The 25,834-nt window shown below is 48.1% G+C and overlaps 1 protein-coding gene across 2 annotated transcripts in view; it reads right to left on the minus strand.

Annotated features, from left to right (window-relative positions):
- Window positions 1-25,834, minus strand: part of LOC138570083 (tumor necrosis factor ligand superfamily member 10-like) — an 88,482-nt gene that overhangs the window by 37,243 nt on the left and 25,405 nt on the right. The window contains exons 2-4 of one of the 2 annotated variants that reach the window (XM_069648667.1): window positions 15,085-15,243; window positions 8,823-8,859; window positions 4,256-4,357 (exon numbers count right to left, since the gene is read on the minus strand). In XM_069648667.1, coding sequence (XP_069504768.1) covers window positions 4,256-4,357; window positions 8,823-8,859; window positions 15,085-15,243 — 298 coding nt within the window. The remainder of the gene's footprint in view (window positions 1-4,255; window positions 4,358-8,822; window positions 8,860-15,084; window positions 15,244-25,834) is intronic. The other variant, XM_069648668.1, reaches the window with a different exon arrangement.

Raw genomic sequence — 25,834 nt, forward strand, 5'->3', positions numbered from 1 at the left:
TGAATGTTGGGGACCGACTGAATTCGATGCAGTAACCGTGGGCTATTGTTGACCATACCCAACGGTCTGTGGTAATTCCCTCCCATGCCTGAAGAAATGATGTTAACCGGCCCCCGACCGTAGATGCATGGGAGGGCACCCGAACTTTCGGGTCATTTGGTGGTGGTAGCCGGGGAGCCTCTAGGAGTGGGGCCCTGACCTCTTCCCTTGCCACAACGTTGTCCTCTTTGAGCATACTGTCCATTGGTTCCCTGAGGGGAGTACCAGTTGCTGGCTGAGGTGTATTGTTGCTGAGTTTGTCGTTGGCCACGTAAAAAAAGCGCCTGTTGCCATAACCGCGCTTATTAGGAGGTCTTGTGATTTGGTCCAGGGTTTTTAATGTTTTGTGTTCCTTTTAAGCTGTTTCCAGTGCGTCATCAACCGCCTTACTAAACAAGTTTGAGTCTTCAAGGGGTTTGTTGATGAGGGACGCCTGTGTTTCTGGCTTGAAACCTGAGTTTCTGAGCCAAGCATGTCGCTTAAGGAGTACGTCCTGGACTAGGGAATGGCCAGCCTTTTCTGCAGCATCTAAGGTGTTCTTGATGATGCTCTGGGTTACCTAGGTACCATCTGTCACAGTGGCTAATAATCGGGTTCGCAAGGGCTCTGGGACTTCTTGTATGCCTTCACGCAACAGTCCCCATTGGGCATCGGCGTAACTAGTCAACAAGGTTGTATTGTTGGCAATACGCGTGGCAAAAGCTGCCGAGGATGTAATCCTCTTCTGTAAGGCATAGAGCTTCTTCCACTCTTTGTCCGGAGGTGCTTCGCTAGTAGATAGCCAAACCCCGCCCTTTTCCTCGTGATGGTTACTACCAGGGAATTTGGTATGGAATGACCACTAATATATAAGGGATCAGAAGGTGAGGGGCTAAAAAGCTTCTCGATTCTTGGATTGACACCTCTAACTAATGCAGGTGTAGATAAAGAGGGAACAAGGCGTCTCTTGATTGAGGTGAGGAGGGGTATGGCTTGGCTAGCAGGCGGCTTTTCCTTGATTATTCTTTCAACAAAATCTACTTCTGGGGTAGTCTCCCCCGTATCAATTTGAAAATGTGCTGCCGCCTTGCGTAGCATTTCATGAAATGTGGGTTGATCGTCCACAGGCGAAGGTTCTCTGACCGGCGTGGTCTGAGGAAAGGGCAGATCTAAAACATCAGGGTCTGTTGACGCCCCTGGGGACTACCAGGGCTGTGGTTCACTTATGTCTGGGTCTTCCTCAAAGTCCCCTACAGGGTCTTGTAAATCTTCAGTATTTAGGAATTCTTCCTCTTCCTGAAAGTGAGCATCCTATTCAGTGAGGTCATATGTATCTATTTCTTCCTAAAGTGGTTCAAAAAGTCTTGGGGATTTGGCTCTACGGTCTTCAGGGAGCACCTGCCTTGGCCTTTTGGGTGAAATGTGTTCAGAAGTGCACAAAACCTATCTAGCCTGTCCATACATGATTCAAATATTTCCCTAGTCCACTGGGATGACCCTGAACGGTCTAGTGGCGGAAAGGCTTGCTCCTACGCCTCTAGGCGTCAAGATCGCTCCCATTGAGTGGAGGATATACCCCCGTCGCCCTCTGAGAAGCCTTACCTTGGGCCCGACAATGGGGACGTATCTCTGGGTCTTCCCTTCGACGTGGGGGGAGGTTCAGGCGTACCCTCTGTAGATTTCGGCGTTTCCCCGACCTTCTGAGCGGGCTTTGGTGACACCTTCACCAGCCGTTTCTGTGAGTCTTTGGAGACTATTCTAGCTATGCTTTCCACAACTAATTTCTCCGTCGAGGGCTGGTCGTGAATAGTTTTCGGCGGACCCGGAACCTTACCGTCGACGGACGCCTTCTTCCGAGGTGTTTCGACAGATGCTTTGATGGTAGCGCCCTTAGTTGTAGACGCCCCAGTCGCTAGGCGCGCATGCGGCTGCGGGGAGGGCTGCCGGCCCTTACGGTCGGCGGAGGCAGCCGGTTGATTCGGCGTCTCCGTTGGTGCTGAGGCCTTCTCCGATTTACTCGACGAATGGCCGTGGGTTGTTTGTTTAGTGACTTTTTCGTGTGCGTCAGCGTCGCCCGGGTGTACATCTCCATAAGCAGGGCTGGAGCCGAGCTTTCCAGGGCCGGGGACAGACGCAATGGAGTGGGAGCGCTCCAATGAGAGGTCAACAACCTTCGTTACGGAGGTAGCATTATCACTATCCCCCTCGTCACACTCGGCGGCCGCGGCCACGGGTGAGGAATCAGCATTTGACATGCCATAGACTGCCCACCTTTTGATCCTGCGTTGCTTCCAAGTTTTTGAACGAAGGAGCTTACAGGCCGCACACTCGGCCTTGTTGTGGTCGAGGGGTAAGCAGCGGTTACACCGCTTATGCTCGTCCTTCCACGGAAATGTGCCCTTACAACGTGGGCAAAATCTAAAAGGAGTCCTCTCCATAGCTGAGGACGTAACCAGTGATAACGACCCGGAAGGAAAGGGGGGAGAAAAGGAAAGGCATTCTAGTAGAGGCAGATATGTCCACCCCGACCCCCACTCTCCCTACTGTGTAGGCCGGCGAGGCCGGGCCAGGTGTTCGGCAGCGCCGATAGGATCACCTCCGTCGAAACCACCGCCGTCGAAGATCTTGACTCGGCGGGGAAATTGAATGGCCGTCGAAAGAGGGCTGGAGGTGGTATAAATTAACAATAACTGATAAATCGACCAAGGGTCGAGTAAATGGTAAATGGCAATGTCTTTTACGAGATCCACATAAGGCGACCAGTATTCTGGCTGGAAAAAAACAATCTGAGGGACCTCGACGAGTGAGGGATTTTGGGTACACTACACGTCACTATAGGGATATTATTACAGACACGCCTATGTCGACGTTCCCTTTTCGACTTTTGAAAAACAAGATGCAATACTCCGCAGTGACCACTTGATGTCGGACTATGCACAGCATGTGATTCTAAGCAGATTAACAAACATCAAAAAATTATTTACACTGTGTGCGCATACCATTGGTAGGCATCTACCATCCCACCAAGACTCAATCAGGACGAAGGCCATCTAGGCACAATTAAATAGTATGGCAAAGGTCTCTTACGAGACCAATCAGGACGAAGGCCATCCAGGCACAATTAAATAGTATGGCAAAGGTTCCTGAGGCTCTCAGAAACCCTGTCGCCACAACGGTACCTGCAGCTCAAACTCCCACTTCACCACACATACCTCCACACCTCTACTCTGGCCATCTCATCTTTGCCCACTGCAAGAACAACTTGTATATATGACTGTTGAGTGCTTATCTTTGTTCATAGTTCTGGATTTTGGGCACCAAACAGGCTGCATTGCCCATTTCAATGGTCAGCACTGTTTTATAAATGCCCATACAGAGGCCTGATACATTATCAGGACTCTGGAATGGTTTCCAAACCTTGAAGTGAAGGAGTTCGACATTATAGGCCTTTATAATGAACAAGAGCTACAAAAAGCGATTACGCATGCACTTATGGACATATTGTTATTTGTTGTAGGTGTGGCAGCACTACATATGGGGCCCCAAGTTGCACCGGGGTGCTAGCGGTGTAAGATGAAGAGCAAGGTAGGGAATGCACAGTTCCGGGGGCACTGTACAACATTGGACAGAGATTGCAATAAGCTGCCTTCTGTTTCACAGGAACCTCTGAACCCCAAACCCAGGTTCAATGGACCAGTCACCCAAGCTACTCAACAGCAATGCATGATCAGTAGTCAGTCTTTCCTAGCGAAGCCTATGGGGCAGCAGTCCAGATCTTGACACAGGAGAGGACTAGAGAGGTGGGGGTGGAGGACAGTAAAGGAAGCAGTGATGACGGGAGATGGTGGACATCCATAGCAAATGAGGCAAATCCAGAGATGCTGTTTACCTGATCCCGATAGAAGTAGAGAGGGGTTTGGCAGGACAGAAAAGGAAAAAGAAAATAACAGGGAAGGCAGGGAACATTCGTAGCCAAATCTGAGGGGCCCAAAAGGATCCGGCATGGGTGAGACCAACGCAAGGCGCAATAGTACCAATGGCTGTAGACCACCACCCTGCACTATTGTGAGTGCACCATTCTACAATTCTACATTCAGCAAGAGCTGGGAGTTTAGAAGCTACTAAGTGTTCTACTAGGTGAGCTTTGTAGACCTTTTATATTCTTTTGGTTTGAAAGGGCTCGCTGAATGTTGGGCTCCTTGGCCAGTTGACACCACAGGTGTGAATCTGGACTCACCATGATGAGACGTCGTGTGGAGTGTGAGGTGAGCTGAAGACTTGGATGACAGACCTCTTGGCATCTGGAACTCTGAATTGTTAACGTAGACGGGTCTGGTTTCTAGAGAGGATGGAAAATCACAGAAATTGTGGTCTCGTGGATATATAGGCCTGTTCCGGCCTGGAAACATTTTTGCATCATGGTTTACACCCATATGCTAGTTTTCCTTTTTTCTACATTACTGCATTGATGTAGCACTGCATGTTCACGAAACCTGGTAAAGTCTTATGTGCATATCTGAAGCAATCATTGGCAAAGCCAACAGTTTCGACTATTGTATAAGTATGGGATCCGCATTTTCCAGACACTGCCATAATGATACTACCAGGCCATAAAATGGCAACAGCTGGCAAACAGTGCTAGGACCTGGCCATATTATGGCAGTGCCCAAATAAATAATGCCTATCCAAGAGCCAAACCGGTTAGCTTTGCCAATACATCTTTTTAGCTGTAATTCATTGCAAGGTGCAGATACAAGGACATGCATGCACGTTATAAATCAGGTTGCTGAGGGCACACTTGGTTAAGTCATTTTAATTACTTCAAGAGCTTGGTTAGCTGGTTCAGAGCTGCAATTAAGCAATTATTACCTTTGCGAATGATTCTCAGAAAGCAGGGAGCTAGACTCAAAGGAGATCCCAGTGGGTTGTGTTTTTGGCAGGAACGGCGGGAACGTAGAGGGTAGGAATGGTCATAGGGACTAGCAAGGCCACGGGCAGTCAAATGTGGGCAAATAACCAGACAAGAGGCTGTGTGTTCCTCCTAACATCTCATTCCTCTCCCATCTTCACTTCCAATAATGACCGTTTTTCTTAAAGGTAGCAGTTTCATGTGCCAACTAATAGCTAAAACTAAATCTTTGTACTATTTCTATAGTTTTAATATCGATCTGGCACTTGTTTATCCCCTTTAATTTAATAATCCTTCAGTTGCTGTTTTTGCATCAATTACACACAAAATACAGCAATGTTTCAGTTTGGCTGAAAAAGAGTACAATAAAGACAGAAGGAGGAAATGACAAATTCCCCAAAATAACAATGTTGCATACTAGGCTACCTTGCTTTGGTTGAGTTCCGGCTACAGACGTCCTTGGTACATGCAATAGCCGCTGTACCCTGTATTTAGGAAACCGGCTCCCACACATGAGAAGCATCACTGTAGTCTAAAATGTTATCCACTGGGACCCAGCGCACGGTGCCGTGGGGTTCGGCTGCATTATACGCAGGTGCTCTAACCTGAACCACCACCATTGGTCTGACCATGCACCTGCTGCAACCTCAGCTTCATAATAAATGGCGCGTCACTACTTGCCTGTTGGGTTGTATACCATTTGTGGCATGCCGACCCTATAGTTTCCACCGTGTCTACGAGGAGTACCTTACTCATGAGGAACAGGCACCCTAGGTTGAGAATGTGGAAAGTGGATTTCGAGCAGCGCTGCAAGGCAAAGTGCACATTTCTGTGGTCAAAGATGGAGTAGATTCTGGATGGGGAGGTCAACGGATATCCTCAAGTGCTGTGTATAGTCACTGACCAAGAGGCAGGGCACAGGGAGAACCCGGGACTACCAAAAGGTTGACTTTAGGAATACAAGCCCTACTGCCGCAACCATCTACTACTTCTTGAGGTTCTCCAAGAGAATACTAGAACCGGCTATTAGCGGCAGACAAACTTTCAAACCAACAGAGACGGACCACCATATGACAACCAGAAGACAAGAGGTAATGTCTCTCCCGCCAGAGGGCAGAATATGCAGACTAGTGGCTGTGAAGGGTCTCATTCTGCCCGACTGCACACCAATTACAATCACGGTCACAAAAGAATCTGGGCCCAGGTAGGGGCACAAAAGGTTTAACAAATGCAACCATCTTTTTGTTTAGAAAGTCAAAGTCGCGTGGTCTTTGTCATACACAGAACAGTTGGATTTAAAATAAGGAAACTACAAAAGACATTTTGATGCAAGGAGAAAACCAAGGCATTCAAAACCTCCCCAGACTATTTCCTTCCAAAAAGGTGTCCAACATGTCCTTAGAAACAATTTCAAAACGTCTGAAAAATGTTTGTGGTTGAACTTGACGACTAAGATGTACATTCACATTGAATTCATGATTTCAATGTTGGACTTATTGCTTCAATGGAGCACCAACACCCTGCGAGAAATGCACGAGCAGGAAACCTGGGTGCCCTTTTTGCAGGTTCTAGAACAGATGCATCTTAAGAACCTCGTGGAACACAGCATCTGCCCCTGGATTACCCAGGCAGGGAGCTCATTCCATGGTGTACAGGCATGAAAGAAGAAAGGACTGGACACAGGTCTTGAGAGGGCGGACTCTAAAGAGTCGCCAATGATTTGGGGAAAAACTGTTTCAGGTTAAGAATATTGCATTACTGTACACGATCAGAACAGACTTGGCAGCACATTTGCCTTATTTCATTAAGGACTCTTCCGCCCCCATGCTTTTCTAAGCAATAACCTTTCTGCTGGATTTGAAAAGCCCGCCATTAAATCCTCTACATTATCATCCGCCTTGGAAAGACAACTGTTACAGGATCAGCGTTTAACTAATCTGGTCTTGAAAGGCTAGGTAGTCTCTACCAGGTCAAGCACCAACTCAATGAGAGTCAGGCGGGTCAGGCGGTGCAGTTGGAGCTGGTAAATACCCAGTATGAGAGCAGTGAATGCTAACATGATGCCTGAAGAGTGATCTAACACACTGGAGCATGGGTTATCAACTTAAAACATGGGGACTTCATTCAACCCCTATTTAACTCAAACAAATCTGCACTAGAGTGTAAACCTGTGCCAAACCTAAAATCCAAAGTGCCAAGTGCAATCTCTTTGCATTTTGTTTTCATATGGCACAACATCTCACAATGGTCTGGCCGAGTCATTAAACCCATGTGTGCATTTTGTGTCTCTCGATTAAGATCTGTGGGTGCACCTGACCCTAAAGGGGTACCCTCAGGGATCTAATGGTTTCGAAGTTCATTCTCTTACTTTACATGGTCCCACATAACTGTGTGTTTTCATTTCTTGCAGCTGGCAGCAGCGAGGGCATGGGAGCAGCGAGGGTTAACTTTGTTTTACATTATTGGGTTCTCCAATCCACACATTTGCAAAACACATTTTTTAGATGTATTTTTAGTGTGGTTTAATAGCATTTCATCTCTGCGGGAAGTGAAATAACACAGTTTAATCAGTTCATGTTTGCACGGTAAAGGTTGTAAGGTAAATCGGGCTCCTACAAAAACATACGCCTGGTGAACTCAAATTGATTTCATTCGATGCTCAGGAATTCTTCCTCTAAGACAGGGATGTAAAATGCAAACCATCAGGAGATAGTACATCGCTGCTGGTAAAATACCTTCTAGTGAAAATAGTCCTCTCTGGTCTCCTAAGCAAAGAGGCATTTGATTTAAGCAATAGGCCCCGAGCAGGAGGGGGGCATTACCACTTCAGGTAATGCCCTGGGGCCATAGTTACAGGCCCGAGCGAAGCAAGGGCCTTAACGAAGACCCTGGGGCATTACCTGAACTGGTAATGCCCCCCCTGAGAGGGGCCTATTGCTATTATAGTACCCCGGCCCATAAGACGGGGGTACTAAAAGTATTTTTTTTCTGTTCCGAAACACTCTGGTGTTTCAGAACAGAAAAAAAAAGTTTCAAAAATGGGTGCCGGGAACGGAAAACAAAGTCAGTTTTCCCTGTCTATGGCAGCCCTTGAAAAAAATAGAAAAAAGTACAAAACAAAAAATGGCCACCATGGAAACGGGAGAAGGGACTACGTGTAGTCCCTTTTTCCTTTCCATGACGGCCTGTCGCAGATCGAGAGCAGACACGCTGGGGACAGAAGTGTTCCCAGCGCGTCCGCTCTCGAAATGGACTTCAACGAAGAAAAGTGCGGGTGGGGGCGGGGACGGAATTCTGTGGACGGGGGAGAGGAGGGATGGGGAAGGGAAGTGGGACACCACTTACCTCATTGCCCAGCGGGGGAGGATGGCGGCCTCCAGCCATGATGCTGCTCAGACTGGGGGGATTATCGCTGATAATGCCCCCATTCCCGAGCCTCCTCATTGGCTGAGAGGCTGCCACATACCCCCCCACCCCGTCGGGTACTAATATGAAATGTTGATATTTCTTTTAGATCTTTTGTTCATTGGCTCTATTAGATTTTAAATCTACCATCCCGTTTTAATAAGAAATCTCTCTTTATTTGCATTCATTTTTCTCCCTATTTATCCTGGCACGTTAATTTCCTAGGAGGTAAAAAGAAACACATAGCCCCATTCACGAACACAGGACATGACACGTTAAAGCCTATCGACAATATCCCAATACAGTAGCGATGATGGATGGGCAGAAAGGTGTGCAGACCCAGGTTAGACTAGCTCTAAATCTCTGGAAATTGATCCTGCAATGACCAGCGGGCGATCTAGGTTACAATTGACCTAAACTTAGACAGACTACTAGGGTGTCAAAGAATTAGAGTCTAATACATAAAACTTGCATTTAGAATGAACAATACCTTTCTGAAGGCTGGTGCGGATGATTTTTTCAGTCACCTGCGAAGCGGGAAATAAAAGATCATGAATGTGCTGGTCGGGCCTTTAATAACAACAAACAAATGGGATCATTTGCAATATTGATCATAGTAGGCGCTTGTGTAACGTGTGTAGCGTGCCCTCCATAACATCTCCACCTGTGTGCACTGATAGCAGAGTTACTGTTACCCACCTTAATTAAGCAGTAGAACCCGAGCGTCGGGTAATGCCCCAAGCGAGCTCGGGTCCGTACCTATAGGCCCCAGGGCATTACCTGAGTCGGTAATGCCCCCGACGCAAGGGTTCTATTGCTATTAGTACCCCGGCCCGCAAAAATTGCGTGACCGGGGCACTAAAAGCTTTTTTTTTGTCCCGAAACGCTGCAGCGTTTCAGGAGAAAAAAAAAAAGAAAATGGCCGCCGCCATGGAAAGGGAAAACGGAGTCTGTTTTCCCTTTCCATGGCGGCCATCGTGAATGGACGTGTTGGGAACACAAGTGATCCCAGCGCGTCAGCTCCCAAAAAAAGTTCAAAAAGAAGGTAAGTGGGGTTGGGAGGGCGGGAGTGGGAGAGGGGAGAAGAGGGAAAAAAATCAAAAAACCTACCTGGCTCCCCGGCGGAGGACGAGGGCAGCCCCCAGCTGTGTGGAGGCACAAAGCAGGGATGGCCCCCGCTCCGAGCCTCCTCACGGCTGGAGGCTTCCCTCGTCCCCCGCCGGGGATGCAGGACCAAGAAGGTAAGTTGGGGGGGGGGGGCCGGTGGGAGGGAGGGAAGGGAATTTTTTAAAAAAAGAAAAAGACTACCGGCCCGGTAGGGACCTGGCGAGAGCCAATCAGAATGCTTGTTGCATTCAGATTGTCTCTCGCCAGGTTACTATTACTAATAGTACTTAAATGATCTATTTCAGGAGAATGAGTCTACCCCCATCAGAAATCATAAGTGCAACCTTCGCATCGATTTATTGCAGCCGGTGCATACACACAGACGCTATCCAACAGACTCTGAAAAGCAGTGCACCTCAAAGATGGTCCGTTGGGTGAGCCCGCAAAACTCGCACAGGTTACGGTCTTAATTCGTTTTAACCACTTCTTGGAGGAGAGAGGGTGATATGGTACTCGTGCCACTCTTGACAGGCTTGCGAGACCCTCTTCCTGGAACACTACGGCTCTTGCCTGGAAGGCGTCTTCGTCCCAGAGGTGCCAGCGGCCAGTGATTGGGTTCTCATCTCAATTCTAAACAGGAAGTCTTCTGTTGATCCCTGCAGCCCACAATGCACCTGGTATACATACCTGTGGGAGGGCTTGTGGATGTACCAGAAGGCCCATTGCCCAAAGGCCTTAGCCATGGTGAATTGCGCGTAGAAGAAGAGATAAGCAATTCAGTGGAAGAACAGAGGGCGGCATTGCACGTTGCCCGTTCTCTGACAGACCGGTCACTGCACATGGGCCTGGTGTTATATGAAACGGTAATCTAGTTCTACTTCGCAAATCTTGTAGGAGGGTAGAGGCACATGTGTAATTCTATCCTTTCTACAGAGAAACCAGTTTGGAAGATCTCTCAGCTAAATCTTTGCTCATGGACTTGTGTGATCCTGCGGGCTCCTGCGTGATCCTGCCCTCACTGAGCAGCAGTGGTTGGGGGGATCTGCTTCTCAGACCATACACGGTGCCAAAACACTGCCAGGGACTATGCCGCAGAGGAAGGCCCTGCTACAAACAAAAATAGTTTGGGCAATGGAACAATGCGAAAAGTGGCACTGAGCAAGGAACTGACCTTGACATATATGGTGCCAACCTATATGTTCTGCAGTTTAAAACGTATCCGTTTTGTGCGAGGTTTTGATACCGGTTTATTTAAATGTTGTTGTCCGAATTCATTGTTTCACAGTGGTGCAATCTATCCCTTTGGTTTACAGCGATACACAAATGTTCATAGCGGGGGTCTTGTGATGTTTTTCTATTTGCTTTGGGCTCAAGCTCTGAGGCTCAGTGTTCCTGGAACGCTAGTGTCCTCGTTCTGACCCACAGATGGAGATGCTGGCGCGGGATGTGCTTGGAAAGCTGCCTTGAGTGGCTTTAGTTTGCGCTGCTGCTCCCCTAAACTGGAGCTGCAACAGCCGCATGCCAGTCACAGGTGAACCCGAAGAGGGCATCTTAGGTCCTGGACTGAGCAGTTCTGATCTCCATCTTCATAAGGCTGTAGCTTGTGCGGTACCCCGGGGCTGTGCGCTTTCACTGCAATTGTTTAATAAATATCTCAAACGTTTGCCAATCTTTTTTCATGTTTTGGTCTGGATTTTTGTTCTATTTTATTAACTATGAAGATGATAGACACATCCTGCAGAAACGGACAGGTGCTGCGTTTTATATATAGGCACACTTAGCTGTGACCTAACAAAGTGCAGAACAACCAGAGGCGACAGCAAGAGGGTACAATGATGCAGAGAGCATTACAGGCATAGAATACTACGGGCATACCTGGAAGAACATGTACAGAGGGGTACTGAGGTGTAAAGACAGGGGATACTGTTGAAGGAGCGAAAGGCGGACCCGACCTTCATTAAATTGCTCGGGGTTCTTCAGCTGTGCTCCTGCGGATCCTATATTCCTAACCCGTTGCCAGCGATCCTGCTCTTTCCAGCTGCTCCGTGCATCAGCAATCCCCTCCCTTGCCCCCATCTGCTATGAGAAGGCATGTGAAGTGTGCTCCCCTTGCACCCCCAGAAGCCAATCCCCCCAAAAAGGCCTAAACCATCGGTATCCAGTCCTTTCATCGCATTTTTTAGTCATTGCGCCTTTTTTTACTGCCAATTATTTACCCCCAAGATGCAGGGGGGATTTGGGTGGGTAAGAAAATATGGGGTGGGGGATAGGTGGAGTGGGGTCGGTGGCATAGGGGGTACAGTTTGGGGAGGGGAATTGGGGGGTTTAGAAGGAGTGCAGCCCCCCCCCCCCCGCATTTTGCAACAAAAAAAAGTACGGAAGAAAAAAAGCTGCGATGAAAAGAAATGTGCGATAAAAAGACACAGAACCAAAGCAACAAGTCAAGTGACTCCTTTGTACCCACCTTTTTCTTGGTCAGTGGGGGATCCTCCGAGAATCCAAACAATTGTAACCGCCGAGTGTTAGAAATGGATGGCCGTCAATTGGCTCAAATCATATGTCATTCTTATAAAGGAGACATCCAGGAAAGCGCTGGTCTGAGATAGTTCTTCTATTTGGCCTGGCACGTTGGGCCCCCTGCCCACAATCTGTGCCCACCTTTCGCAATGCCAGGCTGCTACTAGTCAGCAACCTCTCCTTCAATGTCCAGATGACTTCGTGTGACTGAAACTAGATTCAAGGATCCTGCCATTCCCAACCTTACCCCAATAATGCAAGTGATCAGGTCATTGGTCCGATCCGGGATCGACTCTGCTCTGGTGATGATGGCACGGAATTCAAACGATCTGCAGCGCCTCTAGAATTCTAACTCCAAACCGTGAGGAGAATTAGGCAGAGGTCGCCTCCATCCACTTATTTGGGAAGATGTTTCCGTAAGCCAAGAGCCAACGTGTGGCGAATGTGTGAGCTAAAAATACTGTGAATATAACGCGCCAGCTGTTCTGTGATAATGAAGCTCTGTGCACTATGTTTTTGCAGTGCAGAAATCACACCCACATCTGGCAGGCACACGTCGAGAGAGCACAGAACTGGTAGGTTTGTGTTATTTATGTAGCACCACTCAAAAGAATGAAGGTCACCCCAAACAAAGTCTAGTTTGTCACCCCTGGCCCTATTGAGGGCCAAATTGGATAATTGACGGCCAACGTGATATCCTAAGTACCTTCCATATGGTGGTGCCCTATACTTTGCCAAGTTAGCTCAGAATGTTCAGGGTCTGCTGCTAAAATCTACAGAACGTGGCTCTGAAACCCCACATGGTCGATTGAGGCATTGCTCCAACTCACAGTATAAAGACCCTGTACACCACCAAGTCGAGAGCAAACCATCACTGAGGGATTGTACACCATTAACGGGCACGATTATGCACCTTTCCTCCTCCACACGCCCAAAATGCATTCCAACTGGAAGCAGAGTTCAGTGAGGAATCTTCAATGCAGCCGCCCAAACTGATAAAGGTCAAGGTGTGTGCTCCATTGAAATTGTAATGGGTTATTTGGAACACCCAGAGGTTTCTGAGCAGGGACCCGGGGATCGAACCTGTGTTGCTCTGTGCCCTCTTGCTTCCAAGACGGATGCCTTGCGCATGAGCTATCCTCTATACTGTAGGCCTGGCTATCATGGCCTAGGAGAGTACCATGGCTTGACGCTTAGCAGCCTGGGAGGATGAACCTGCAAAACTATGACATCCTTGCTCCCAGGAGCTCCATCTACACAGGGCAAAGAAGGAGGTGTACCTGGCAGTGGCCATTTCTGCAACTTTCCAGGCAAATAGCGCCTGGGAACAGAGGGTGCTTTTCTGCAGACACTGGGTGGCGGTAGAACTGCTGGCCTAGAACCTGTCGTACCTTGTCCCTGGGTTAGAACTCCAGGTCACGCTGTGTTTCTTGCCACTGTCCCCCCTTCCATACTCTCGCTCCTCTACACCCTCTCTCTTCTCCTTCTCGAGCACTCCGCTCATTCACCTCCTATTCTCTGAGGGTCAGACGCTTCTCCAAGCAGAGAGTTGGGGGCAGACCTATCTCCTCGGCTGGGGCCTCCCTCTGGACAGCTTCCCTGCCTCTCTCAAACTTCAGCAGAACCAGCTCCGGTTCCGGAAGCAACTCAAGACCTTCCTCTTCGCTTCCGATTTCTCTCTTCCTCTCCCCTGCTGATGCACCCGACTGCTCTGCGCACTGGTCACCTGGTCACCCTCTGAACTCGGGCCCAGGCTCCAGCATGTCCAGTTGCCCTTGCACGGCCTCCGGGCTCCCCAGCACTTAAGGGTCTATATCTGCAACCCTACAGTCCCTTCTCTCTGCACTTATGAGCCACCCACTGGCTGCACTTGTGAGTTAACTGCACTTCCCTCTTCCCCTCGCCCCTGGCACTTCCCCCCTTCCGTCTTCCTAGCACTTGCGCGATCTTAATGACACAAAGCCTAGCAAGATTGTTAATTTGTCCTCCCTTTGTTTCCCCCTCCTTGTCTTGTTGCGCCTTGAAACCCTTGTGTACAGGTGCGTTATGAATGCCACATCATATCATAGAGCTTTGAAACAGCCTAGAGACAACATTATTGACTATACAAGAAAGCTACATGTATATAGGGCCATGGCAGTAGCAGAAGCCATACGTACAGCACTTTTTCTGTACATGTTTAAATTCTGGGGCCATGACTGCCAATTGGCCCAGGTCATGTGTGACACTTTCAACCAGTGCGGGCTTTGTAGCCAACAGCACTTTGCAAGCTGAGATATGCAGGTCTAGACTTTAGAATGGGAAAAGCAAAACTACAAGTTCCAGAATGCAACGCCAGAACTGGCTGATGGTTTAGAAGTCCTTGGCAGTTTAGTAGGGCAGAAAGGTTTGCAGCCAGTACATGTGTATGGTGCGTAGGCCCATGGGAAATGCTTAGTCTTTATTGTAGGTTACTCTGAATGGGGGTTTCCTTGCTGGGATTATCTGCTATTTTCTCTTGAGATCATCCTTAAAAAACAAACAAACAAATACTAACTTTCAATCAATTATAGTTGTACATAAAAAGTTCTCATGTTAAAGGTTTTGAAAGAAATGGCTGTATAAGAAACACACTATTGTAATTAAACGTCCACAGACTCAGGATCCAAACACTTCCATTGCCAAGAAGAGTCGCTGGGGGAGACATGAGCCCAAACAGCTGTTTTTATATGAAGGTCTTTTTTATTATTATTCTCCCCTTGCAAACAAACAGCCAAAGCTCCTCAGGGGTCTCCTGCTTGATAAGAGGGGAGACTGGGGCGAGCAGGAGGCTCGGCGCTGAGCACATTATAATAATTTGGCATTTTATAGCGCTACGAACCCTCAGGTATCTGAGCGCTGCTTATTATTACCCACGGTGAGTGGTGCTCATTTATCGACCTCCTGCGGGGATTCGAACCTGCGTCAGCATGCTCTGCATAGATGTCAAAGCGAGCGCTCTGTAGTGCTGTCAGACCTGCTTTGTCTGCAGAGAGCTTGTAAAGGAATGGTCTTGCCTATGCTATGGAGGCATTGGATGTGGGGGGTCGCAGTAGGCCGGTGGGGCTGGGGCAGAGTAAGTGGCACGTCATGCTCGAACATGAGCTTACCATGGTGATGTAGGAGCGGATGGTGCCGGCCATCCTCTGGCAGGCCTCGTTCATGAACAGCTCGCGCAGATCAGCCTCGGCGGGGTCCATCTCTTCCAGGCTGTTGATGTACTGCAGGCACTTGAGCTCTTCGGAGATCCCCTGGGTCTGGGCCTTCAGCTGCAAAGCAAATAAAAGCAACACATCTGGGTCAGTTTATGAGGAGTCGGGCGTGTGTATACTGGAAACATCTGTGGCGGATTAAACGGCCAGGAATGGAAGAATCGGCCAGGCAGACAGGCTGCTGCTTCCAAGCATGGCGGGATAGGCACAAAATGGCCGCCTGTGCATAAAACCCCTAATGGCTTTGCTTTCCATAAGGAGCATACTGCAGATCCCAATCTCAGGACGGAGACCCACTGGAGCCCTCCTGTGCTCTTAAAACTTAGTAACTGTCTCGAGATGAAGTGGGAGATGTTGGCAGACCCGTGTAAATAGTGTAGATCAGACTTGCTCTAGTACATCTGCATACATGCCCCACTACTTTATTGCAAGATGGTCAGGCAGTTACGGGTTGACTCCAAATCCTGGGCTTTCCTTTCATTTAACATCCAAATGCATTCTGGGAGCTGTTGTCCGAGTTCAGAGCAATACTGTGAGAGGGGGATTGTGGTCTTAGTGTCTCACCTCCCTCAGGATGTTTGGGGGCAGGGGTGGGTGGTACGGTCCAGGCACCCTCGATGGAGATTGGATGTCTAAGATTCCAGACTCGCCCACCGTTTTGAAGGGAGCGATTATTCTTGCCCCACTCACTTTTCTTTTGGGTACTAGAATTGAATTTGTTTGGTTAAGGAATAGGTACAGTAATTAATGTTTTTAATTCTTATTTGGTTGTTAGATGCGACAGGTTTAGGCATTAGTGGTCAGGAGTTTTGGGCACAATATGTGTTGCTGGCGTGATAGATCGGCCAGGGGCATCATCCTTTTGATGGTTTTTAAAGGTTTGGGCAGTGGTTTATGGTTCAGATTGAGTTTACAATGGGCAGAAAAATTAAGGAGGGATGGTTAGTCCTTTCTGGGTGTGGACTTGCTGCCCAGGCAATGCTTGGGGGAAGGAGACTTAGGTAGGGGGTATCAACAGGCCAGGCAGCAGTAACTCATCCAAGAGATAAGGAAAGCGCAGACCAGAGCAACCTATTGGGGAATGAGCCCTAAACGCAGGATCATAGAGTGAAGACGGAGGTTGTAGAAAGTAAACGTGGTCGCGGAGGTCCACAGGTGGCAAATTAGGTTTAAAGGAGTCAGGGGCGGAAGGAGCCATAGGAACAGGGCAGTTTGAAGGAGTCGTTGGTGGAAGGATCTATAGGAGCAAGCCAGTTTGAAGGAGTTGTTGGTGGAAGGATCTATAGGAGCGAGCCAGTTTGAAGGAGTCATTGGCAGAAGGATCTATAGGAGCAGGCCAGTTTGAAGGAGTCATTGGTGGAAGGAACTATAGGAGCGGGCCAGTTTGAAGGAGTCGTTGGTGGAAGGATCTATAGGAGTGGGCCAGTTTGAAGGAGTCATTGGCGGAAGGATCGATAGGAGAGGGCCAGTTTGAAGGAGTCGTTGGCGGAAGGATCTATAGGAGCGGGCCAGTTTGCAGGAGTCGTTGGTGGAAGGATCTATAGGAGCGGGCCAGTTTGAAGGAGTCGTTGGCGGAAGGATCTATAGGAGTGGGCCAGTTTTCTAGGAGTAAGATGGGGCCTCCAGGCCACAGGAGGGCGTCCTCCATTTGGATGCATTGTAGCACAGCCAATCATCATCTCCACCACAGCGTACATTTACAGCTTGTAGCGGAGATGGATGTTTCTACAGAGGCCTCTCTCTTGAAATTAGGTAATCCAGCACAGCTGGAAGGTCAGAAGATACTGTGCATGGTGACATCTACAGCAAGATTTTACTTGAAGGGTTTCATGAGCCACCGGCTTGGCTCCCCTCCTATGAGCAAGATTTTGCATGCCCCAAACAGGCTCCACTGTAAGTTATGTCACTTCAGCACATTTTTGCCGCAGCGTCTACTATTATTAGTATAGTATTTACTGAGCGCGGACCTAGCTCCAAGAAGCAACGGGGCGCTTTACAGAGGTATACAACAGTACAGATGCATAACAGAGCACTTTACAGGGGTCACAAAACAGATATACAGCGAGGGGTAGGATACAGAGGGGCACAGCTGTACAGGGTGGCAGGGACGAGAGGGGTGGACAGTGTCTAGCAAGCCAGGCATAGGTGATTTTCTTTTTTTTTTACACTATTTTATACATTTTTTTTTATCTAAAAACATATTGTAAAAAACATGTAACTTTAAACATTATATCCACAAATAGTACCATATATTTAAAGCCAGTAGAACTTCCCCTCAATCCCTAATATACAATCATGCACAGTAGGCGACTGGGAACAAAACAAAGGAGAAAAAGAAAATGGCCATGGTGTTGAGGAGGAGGGACTCCTTGAAGAGGTGAGTCTTGAGTTCTTTTCTGAATTGTAGGAGCGTGGGGGCGAGTCTGATGCTGACGGAGAGGAGTTTTCATAGTCTTGGAGCATAGACAGAGAATTGCTTGTTTTCTAATGTGGAGCACCAGTTAGAGTGCCCCATTTTAAACCCGTCGCCTCCATGTTAAACCGGTTTGTGCCCCCCAAGAGGTAATAAGCCTCTAAAGCGTCATTCGTGTAGAGAGCAGGCTCTGGTCTGTCTGAGACCAGACCTGTGCATGGACTGCCCTTTGCGACAAGGAGACAGCTCTGCAAAGTCGAAACAATGACACTTTTGGCGTGACTCTGTCACCAATTAGAAGGATGCCAAGTATTAAAGCTTCTTTGCCTGGATCTACTTCGGTGCACTGCAGGGGTGGGTATACAGTCTTGCACTAGATCACTGTAGATGCAGTGCGGGCACGAGGTCAGGGGCAAGGGGTGCGCTTCAATCTGCTAGAACGAGCTACAAAGCAAAGGCGTTCCCTTGAAGGCCGGCTCTGTGCATTCCATACCGCAGATCCATGGCCTTCAAAACACGCCAGGGAAGAGAAACTTGTAAACCAGTCCACCTAGATGTCTGTAAGAAGGATGCCAGGCAACCTGACTCACTCAGACTGACTAACACACAGACAACTGACTCTGAGCCACTTCTCCTGGGACACGCCCACAAATCGGCTCTGAATAAGTGGGTCAAGTCTGAGCTTTTGGGTATGGTGCGGTGACACGCTAGAGTGGTGACGCAAGGGGTGGCTTGGGGTCAGGTGGAATTCAAATGAGGTACGAGGAAGCAGGTGGAGGTGGTGGCGGAAGGGTTACAGCAGGACGCGGGCCGCCCTACGCAACCTTTTAGAAAGATGGTGTACAGCTGGCTCTGTGGCCTCAAAAAGCAGAGGTCATTGTCATATCTCGGTTCTCAAAAGGAAACGTGAACTTGGCTTCCACGAAAGACAGGCACGTTTTAGACAGGCATATTTCAACAGTTCAACATTGTACAGAATGCAGACTCGGCCACCTGCACAGAATTACCTGTTAGTCTGGGTTTTTTCAGAGCTAGGTCTTCCAACAATCAGACACATTGGTAAGTGGGCGCTCAGGGAGAGGACATCAAGTGTCAGTCAGTGCCGTAAATATTTATTCTAGGTGATAAGAATGAGCACAGCTCCGTCTTGTTTGGGCCTAATTACTCTCTGCTGTCAATCAATGAACATGCTATGATGGGGGGGAAGGGGCAGTCAATGTTCACAATTTAGGAAGGATAGATTAAAAGTCAGTTAGAAGCAGCTTCGGGCCGTGAGGAACCATTAGTGTCGCCGTTGTATCTGTGTATGCTGTGTATTGCTTTTTGCACTCTATGCATTTTGCACAGAACCTTGCATCTGGTTTCCTGGTAATGAGTTGCGCTTAATAAATACCACTACTACACGGGTCCAGAACACAAAATCGCCTTTTGCTGGATGTACCTGTTAAAACGAAATGGAGCAAAACTCCCTTAAAAATGAAAATGCAGTTCAGTTAACCTAGGGTGTATGGGGGAATGCACCAAGAAAATAAAAGGGCACAAATAGAAAAAAAATAGTTCCGGTCCACAAGAATCAGGAGCAATATCCGGCATGATGTTTAAAAACTTTAAGAACAGTAAACTCATTTTCACCAGTTTCAGTTTCAATGGAGTTAGAAAAGATGGCGCTGATTTTGTCCGTCCTCAAAATGCGAGGCGAAAGGACCCAGCGGCGATGCTCCCATTATGTATGGATAATCTCCACTGCAGCGCGTCCTCGTCTTCCTCGTCACAGTCCCAGGTTCCCTCAAGGCCTCTTCTGTGGTCTGTATGTGACTGAACGAGTACCGCTTCTGTATTGCAAAGAGGATTTCCAAGGGAAACGTTATGTACATATGGCCTCCAAGCAGGTGAGGGTCTAGAGTGGCTGCTTGCACCACATGTGCTGTGGCATTTGTAACGCGCTTGTACACAAGTCTGTCTAGGCGCGACAAGACAAGGAGGGGGAGACATGGGAGGACAAATTAACGTTCTTACTAGGCATTGTGTCATTCAGACCGCGCAAGTGCAGGGAAGAGGGAAGGGGAGAAGTGCCATGGGGGAGGGGAAGGGAGAAGTGCAGTTAACTCACAAGTGCAGACAGCGGGCGGCTCACAAGTGCAGAGAGAAGGAACAGTAGGGTTGCAGATACAGACCCTTAAGTGCTGGGGAGCCCGGAGGCCATGCAAGGGCAACTGGACATGTAGGAGCCAGAGTTCAGAGGGTGACCAGGTGACCAGTGCGCGAAGCAGTCAGGTGCATCAGCAGGGGAGAGGAAGAGAGAAAGCGGAAGCAAAGGTCTTGAGTTGCTTCCGGAACCCGAGATGGTTCTGCTCAAGTTTGAGAGAGGCAGCAAGGCTGTTCCAGAGGGAGGTCCCATTATGACATTAGGACTAAGACGAGGAAGAGTAGGTAACATCACACAACTTCCATATTTCACTTTTCCATGAAAAATAATTCTGCTCCTTCCATCTCCGGTATCAGGAGAGTGGTTTTTCAAGCGTTTCAAAATCCTGCAAAACCAGGTTTTGGTGCATTTTGTATGAAACAACGTTTTGCTATTGGCTGAAGGAGTTGACTTTCATTTTGCTGCCTGGCAGCGAGTCAGTGGGCCTCATCACGAGTTGGGATACGGCCCAACTTTATTAACCGTGCGGTAATTGTGCCAAAAATCAGCATTTTTCCAGTATGTGTACCCCCAGCTCTGGGTACACACACCATACTCATGATTGGATGGACCCTTAAATGCGGCGGTAACCCTGTTGCCACAGCATTTAAGGGCTACCGGCCAAATCGTGATGAGGCCCAGTGTCTTTGCTGGTGTGTTTTACCATTTACTTCCTACCATGTCTATTCGCCTTGGAAGTTAACAGCCTGTAAGATACGAAAAAAGGAACTTGGCTGAAAAAGGGACCTCAGCTGCTTGCCTGCCAAACACAGAGTTTGATATCCTTTGGGAGGGTGGCCTCGCCTACGAACCTCAGCTGCCAGCTGAATACAGAGCTTGATACCCTTTGGGAGGGTGGTCTCACCTAGGAACCTCAGCTGCTTGCTGAATACGGAGGTTGATTTCTTTGGGAGGGTGGGCTCACCTAGGAACCTCAGCTGCCTGCTGAATGCCACATTTGATATTCTTTGGAAGTTGGGCTCACCAAGGAACCTCAGCTGCCTGCTACATACAAATATTGCTATTCCTTGGGAGGGTGGGCTCACCTAGGAACCTCGGCTGCTCCCTGAATACAAAGGTTGAATTCCTTGGGAGGGTGGGCTCACCTAGGAACCTCGGCTGCTCCCTGAATACAAAGGTTGAATTCCTTGGGAGGGTGGGCTCACCTAGGAACCTCAGCTGCTTGCTGAATACGGAGGTTGATTTCTTTGGGAGACTGGGCTCACCTAGGAACCTCCGCTACCTGCTGAATACCAATACTGATATTGATATTTTAGCGGTGGTACAAAGCAGGTAGATTCCATAGGAATCCAAATAATCCAAAGAATGTGTGCAAGCATGACAATGTCATGCTGGCATACAAGCGTGCACGTCTGTATGCTGGGGCAGATGTGGTGGCCCAAACGGTAACTGTTACATGCCCCCTCTCTGCCATACAAATCAATGAAAATGTGAAATAGATTAAAAAGCATCCATACAATTTTTTTACACATACATTTTTCTCTACTGCATCAGCAATATGACGCGTTGTGTGTTCGTACATCGCAATGCCTACCGGATTCCTCTTGCTTCTAAGCACAAGTAGGACTAAAATAAGCACAAATAAAACTGTAGTCTCACATCTATGTTACTGGCCGGTTGCAGGGGTGGGGGGAAGTGTGCTCACAGGCACAATCCTCTTATTGGAGGAGAGTGGCCGGGGAGGAGATACGGGAGGAAATGGGGGCATGAAAAGCAATCACGCCCCCATTCACGCGCAGGAAGAGTCGCGCCAGGCCTGATTTCGGGATTTCAAAATCGGGTCTTGGCAAAAACCGGGACTGTAGCCACCCACCCTTCCAATCCCGAGACAGGGTTTATAAAATTCAAAAACTCCCGGGACGGAGGGTGATTTCCAGGGACTGTCCGGGAAAATTGGGACATCTGGTCACCCTAGGGATTATCCCACTTTAGGGTATCAAATGGATCAGTTGATCTTGAAAGGATGAAGGGCTGAGCAGGTCCAGCCACAGGATGTGAACTCAGACATGCAGTGCAGCCTCATGTGAGTGGCGAGCACTTAACCTGTGAGCAATCTACCAATGGTTGCGCTGTGTCAGGATTAGATCATTTTCACAAGGAGCCTGCAAAAACAGTGCCACTTTTCAAACTCAATGTAAGAAGCACAGGGCTCGTCCTTGGCTCCCAGCTAGTCAGGCCTTACTGCGCACTAACGTCTCAATGCATGGTGAGTCAGGCTGGGGGGACGCTGGAGATGCCTTTGTCCCGACTTCCTGGGCTTTGTCGGGATTACTCAGGGCCCACAGACGACAATGGCACCTAGACAGTTCATTGAGGTGACTCCATGGCCCCATCTGAACGTGGCGGCCTAGTGCGTCCCTTGGACACGCGCCCACATCCTTCTTAAAATCTTTAAAGAGAGTATGTGTTGTCACAAAACATTCCTTTTCTGGCTGCTTCATTGCTACATTCTAGGGCCTGCCAACCACTTCCATGCTATTCTCACCACTGCTTCCCCATTTGTGAGCATTTCACAACCCAGCACTGTGCAGGGATTTCACAATCTGTAATCGTCCACAAAAACAAACAGGCAATTTTGAGGGTCTTTAGCAGTTTCCTTTTTTCCTCCCCATTTTATTTGTTTAGTCTAATTTGAATTTGAACTATTTAGTATAATTTTCTGTTTAGTTAATGAACCCTCATTTTATTGTGGAGGTTTGGTCGAATTACCTTTTGAGCCATTAGTCTAATTTTCTCTATAGTATCTTATTTCTATCTTCAATCATTGGTCAGATTTTCATTTCATCTGATATATTAGTTATGCAAAATGCCCGAAATTATCTGCACCTGAATGCAGACAACGGTACCATTTGACGCTCTTTTCATTCTCCTTATATCGCTGCTAAATTAGCATAGCCCTGCATCTTTTCCAGACCTAGCAACACCCCGGGTCCGCACAGCCACTGGCCTTCTGAATTCAAGCCACTGGCCCTTCTGAATTCATGAAAAGCAATCGCTCCATGCTCTCCATTCTAGGAGCGGAACCTGGGTCCGTGGCTACATGCCTGCTTTTGCAGCGGGTATCTGAACCCACTGAGCTACATTATAGCAGCTTATGGGCCTGATTCACAGAAGTGGTTTATAATGGCACAATCCCATTGGAAAACGCTCTTGAATGTCTGTACTTCACACAGCGCAACATGTACTATGCTGCGTATTATCTGCACAGGGATCATAGCCGACATTCGAAACATCCCCTTGGTGGGGAAATGCCAACCTTTTCAGAAACAAAGGTTTCTGGGGCAACAACTTGCGGAGTTAATTTGGGGATCACTTTGCAAAGCCTCAGAAATGGTCTAAGGGCCGGCTAGGTTTCCAGGAATCTCTTTGGGACTTATGGGCAGTGTGCAAGCTGTGGTGAGCGGCGACCCCACACAGCGACTGCAGCCAGTTTTCAGTGTGAAGCCCCCCTACTCCTCGAATGATCAGTTCCCCCTGGGGTGCAGGAGCCCAGATGTAAGGGTAAGTGTTGGGGTGTGTGAGGCAGCTACCGAGGTGCAGCCCTTCTGAGATAATCGGGTCCAACCTCATAGACGGCCTTTTTGCGCATGTGTAGCAAGGCTGCATGGCCTCACTAATTGAAGCCATAGGCCCTGATTCATGGAATTATTTGCTCGGTTCAAAGTGACATTTCACAAGTGCAAAGTGACTTTGCACTGCCAACAAACGGGCTGATTCATGCAACATTGCAAAGTGTCTTTTTGCCGTGCAAATTCACTTTGCACTTCTCCACACTGATTCATGGAGCATTGCCGTGCAAATTCACTTTGCACAGCAAAAATACACTTTGCGCTTCTCCAACCTGATTCATGCAACTGTGCAAAGTGTCTTTTTGCAGTTCAAATTCACATTGCACGGCAAAAAGACACTTTGCACATCTCCAACCTGATTCATGGAGCAGTGCAAACTGTCTTGTTGCAGTGCAAAGTGACTTTGCACGGCAAAAGCACACTTTCCACAGTGCAAATAATTGCATGAATCGGACCCTTAATCCTCTTTTAAGATTCATGCATAAAATAATACAAATTCATGAACAGATAAAAAGGTGAGTCCTTACAGAAGAACATATAAATGACAATTAAATATTCACTAAGAATCCATACATTGTATTATTTTAGTGGCATTTAAGAGTATGCGAGCCCTTTACCACTGACCATTGCTTTTATTCTGCATGCTGCTGATTAATAACTTCATATAGAAACACATGTGTACAGGCGCGTTATAAATGCCATATCATAACCATACGTGTATTTAGTAGGTCCAACGCACAAAGGATTCCTAAATAAAGTCAGACCTAATAGTCTAGCAAAGAGCACAAGTAAAAAGCAAATCCCCTTTGCTTATGCTGGGAAAAACCTGAATCCTCATTTACTTTCTGGAAGAAAATCCTGAACCCCCTTTCATTATGCTAGAAAAAGGAGCCAGACACAACCAGTCTACAGCAGTGAAACTTGAACAATGTGGAACACTAGACCGATTCGTCTGAAGAAGCCATTAGCTTTCTGCCCAAAGAAGCTGCAAAAGTAGACTCTAGGTCAAAGCTGATCATACAGACTAAAACAATAAAACCAAACACATACATTCATTCACACTGTCTCTTAAATATATGTACTGTCTAATGTCCATATCCCATACCTTCAGTACACAACTGCAAACTGACCCATAACACAAAACAACATGGACGACTACCTTCCAGACATTATCCATGGAAAACCTGACAATGACAATAGTATCACTACAAGCAACAGCCTACTCTGCTGGCCTATTGCCAGAATCCATCCTCAAGACACGCCCCATAGAGGTCCCCTACAACATCCTGGTGAACATCAACTTGTCCCTCTCTCGGGGAAGCTTCCCCAACACCGTCCAACCCTGAAAAATCCTACCCCTGCTCAGGAAACTAATGCTGGGCCATGAGGACTTCCGCGAATACTCTACTGCACATCTTCCTTGCCTCTGCAAGACCCAACTTCAAGCACAAAGCATTATCAATGACCTCCTACAGACCTTGCAGTCAGGCTTAAGACCCGGATGCAGCACAGAGACAGCCATCATCCGAGTGGCAGGTGATCCGTTCTGCATGCTTGGTGATGGACACCACTGCATCCTGGTACTCCTCAGTCTCACTGCAATCGTAGACACAGTTGACCTTCAAGCCCTCATCAACACACTGCACACCACATGGAAAGTAGAGTGAAAGTCATTAGCTTGTGTACCTCCTACCTAGAAGACAGCTAGTTTGTCTAGATAAGTGCCTCCAAATCCCCAGCTCAACCGCCACCAGCAGCGTCCCACTTGGATGCATCCCTTCAACCCATGATTTTCAGCATTTACATGGGTACCCTGTGGACTCATCTCACCAGCCAGAACACCCAAATTCACCAGTATACAACTATCACTTAAAATACTGTCTATCAAAACACCTTCACCAGCTCATGGTCTGCCACACCCATAACCAGACCTGAGTGCCCAATCTCTACTTTAAAATGAACCCCACAAAAACAGAAGTCCCGCTCCTCACCAACATCACCCAGGACCACACATCCAGACCAGGCTGTCTGCTAGGAACCTCAATAGTTTCACTCCACGGCACGCACTGAGTTCCCTATAGCTGACCAACTCTCCTTCACAACACACATAACAAAGAAAACTCAGGCAGCATGGTCCCAGCTATCTGTCCTGTGTAAGCATCAGGCTACTGCTACATTCAGATCCACTGAACAGTCCATGGCCAAATTCCACGTGGATGGAATTACTCCCTGCTCGCCAGCATACCCACAACCACGGTAGCACCTCGGAGAGATGTTGCCTATGCTGCTGGCTCCCTCAAAGACCTACGCAAATACAATCACATCACGTCCTCACTCATTGAGCTCCACTAGCTACCTCTGCAAGCACACATCACCTGCCAAGCCAGCTGCATCACACACAAAACTGCCACCAAGCACACTGCCTCTTTCATGGCAGACAAAAGTCACCATCTCCGTTGG

Source organism: Ambystoma mexicanum, chromosome 2q (genome assembly GCF_040938575.1).
Source record: "Ambystoma mexicanum isolate Mex_15411 chromosome 2q, UKY_AmexF1_1, whole genome shotgun sequence".
NCBI classification, from domain to species: Eukaryota; Metazoa; Chordata; class Amphibia; order Caudata; family Ambystomatidae; genus Ambystoma; species Ambystoma mexicanum.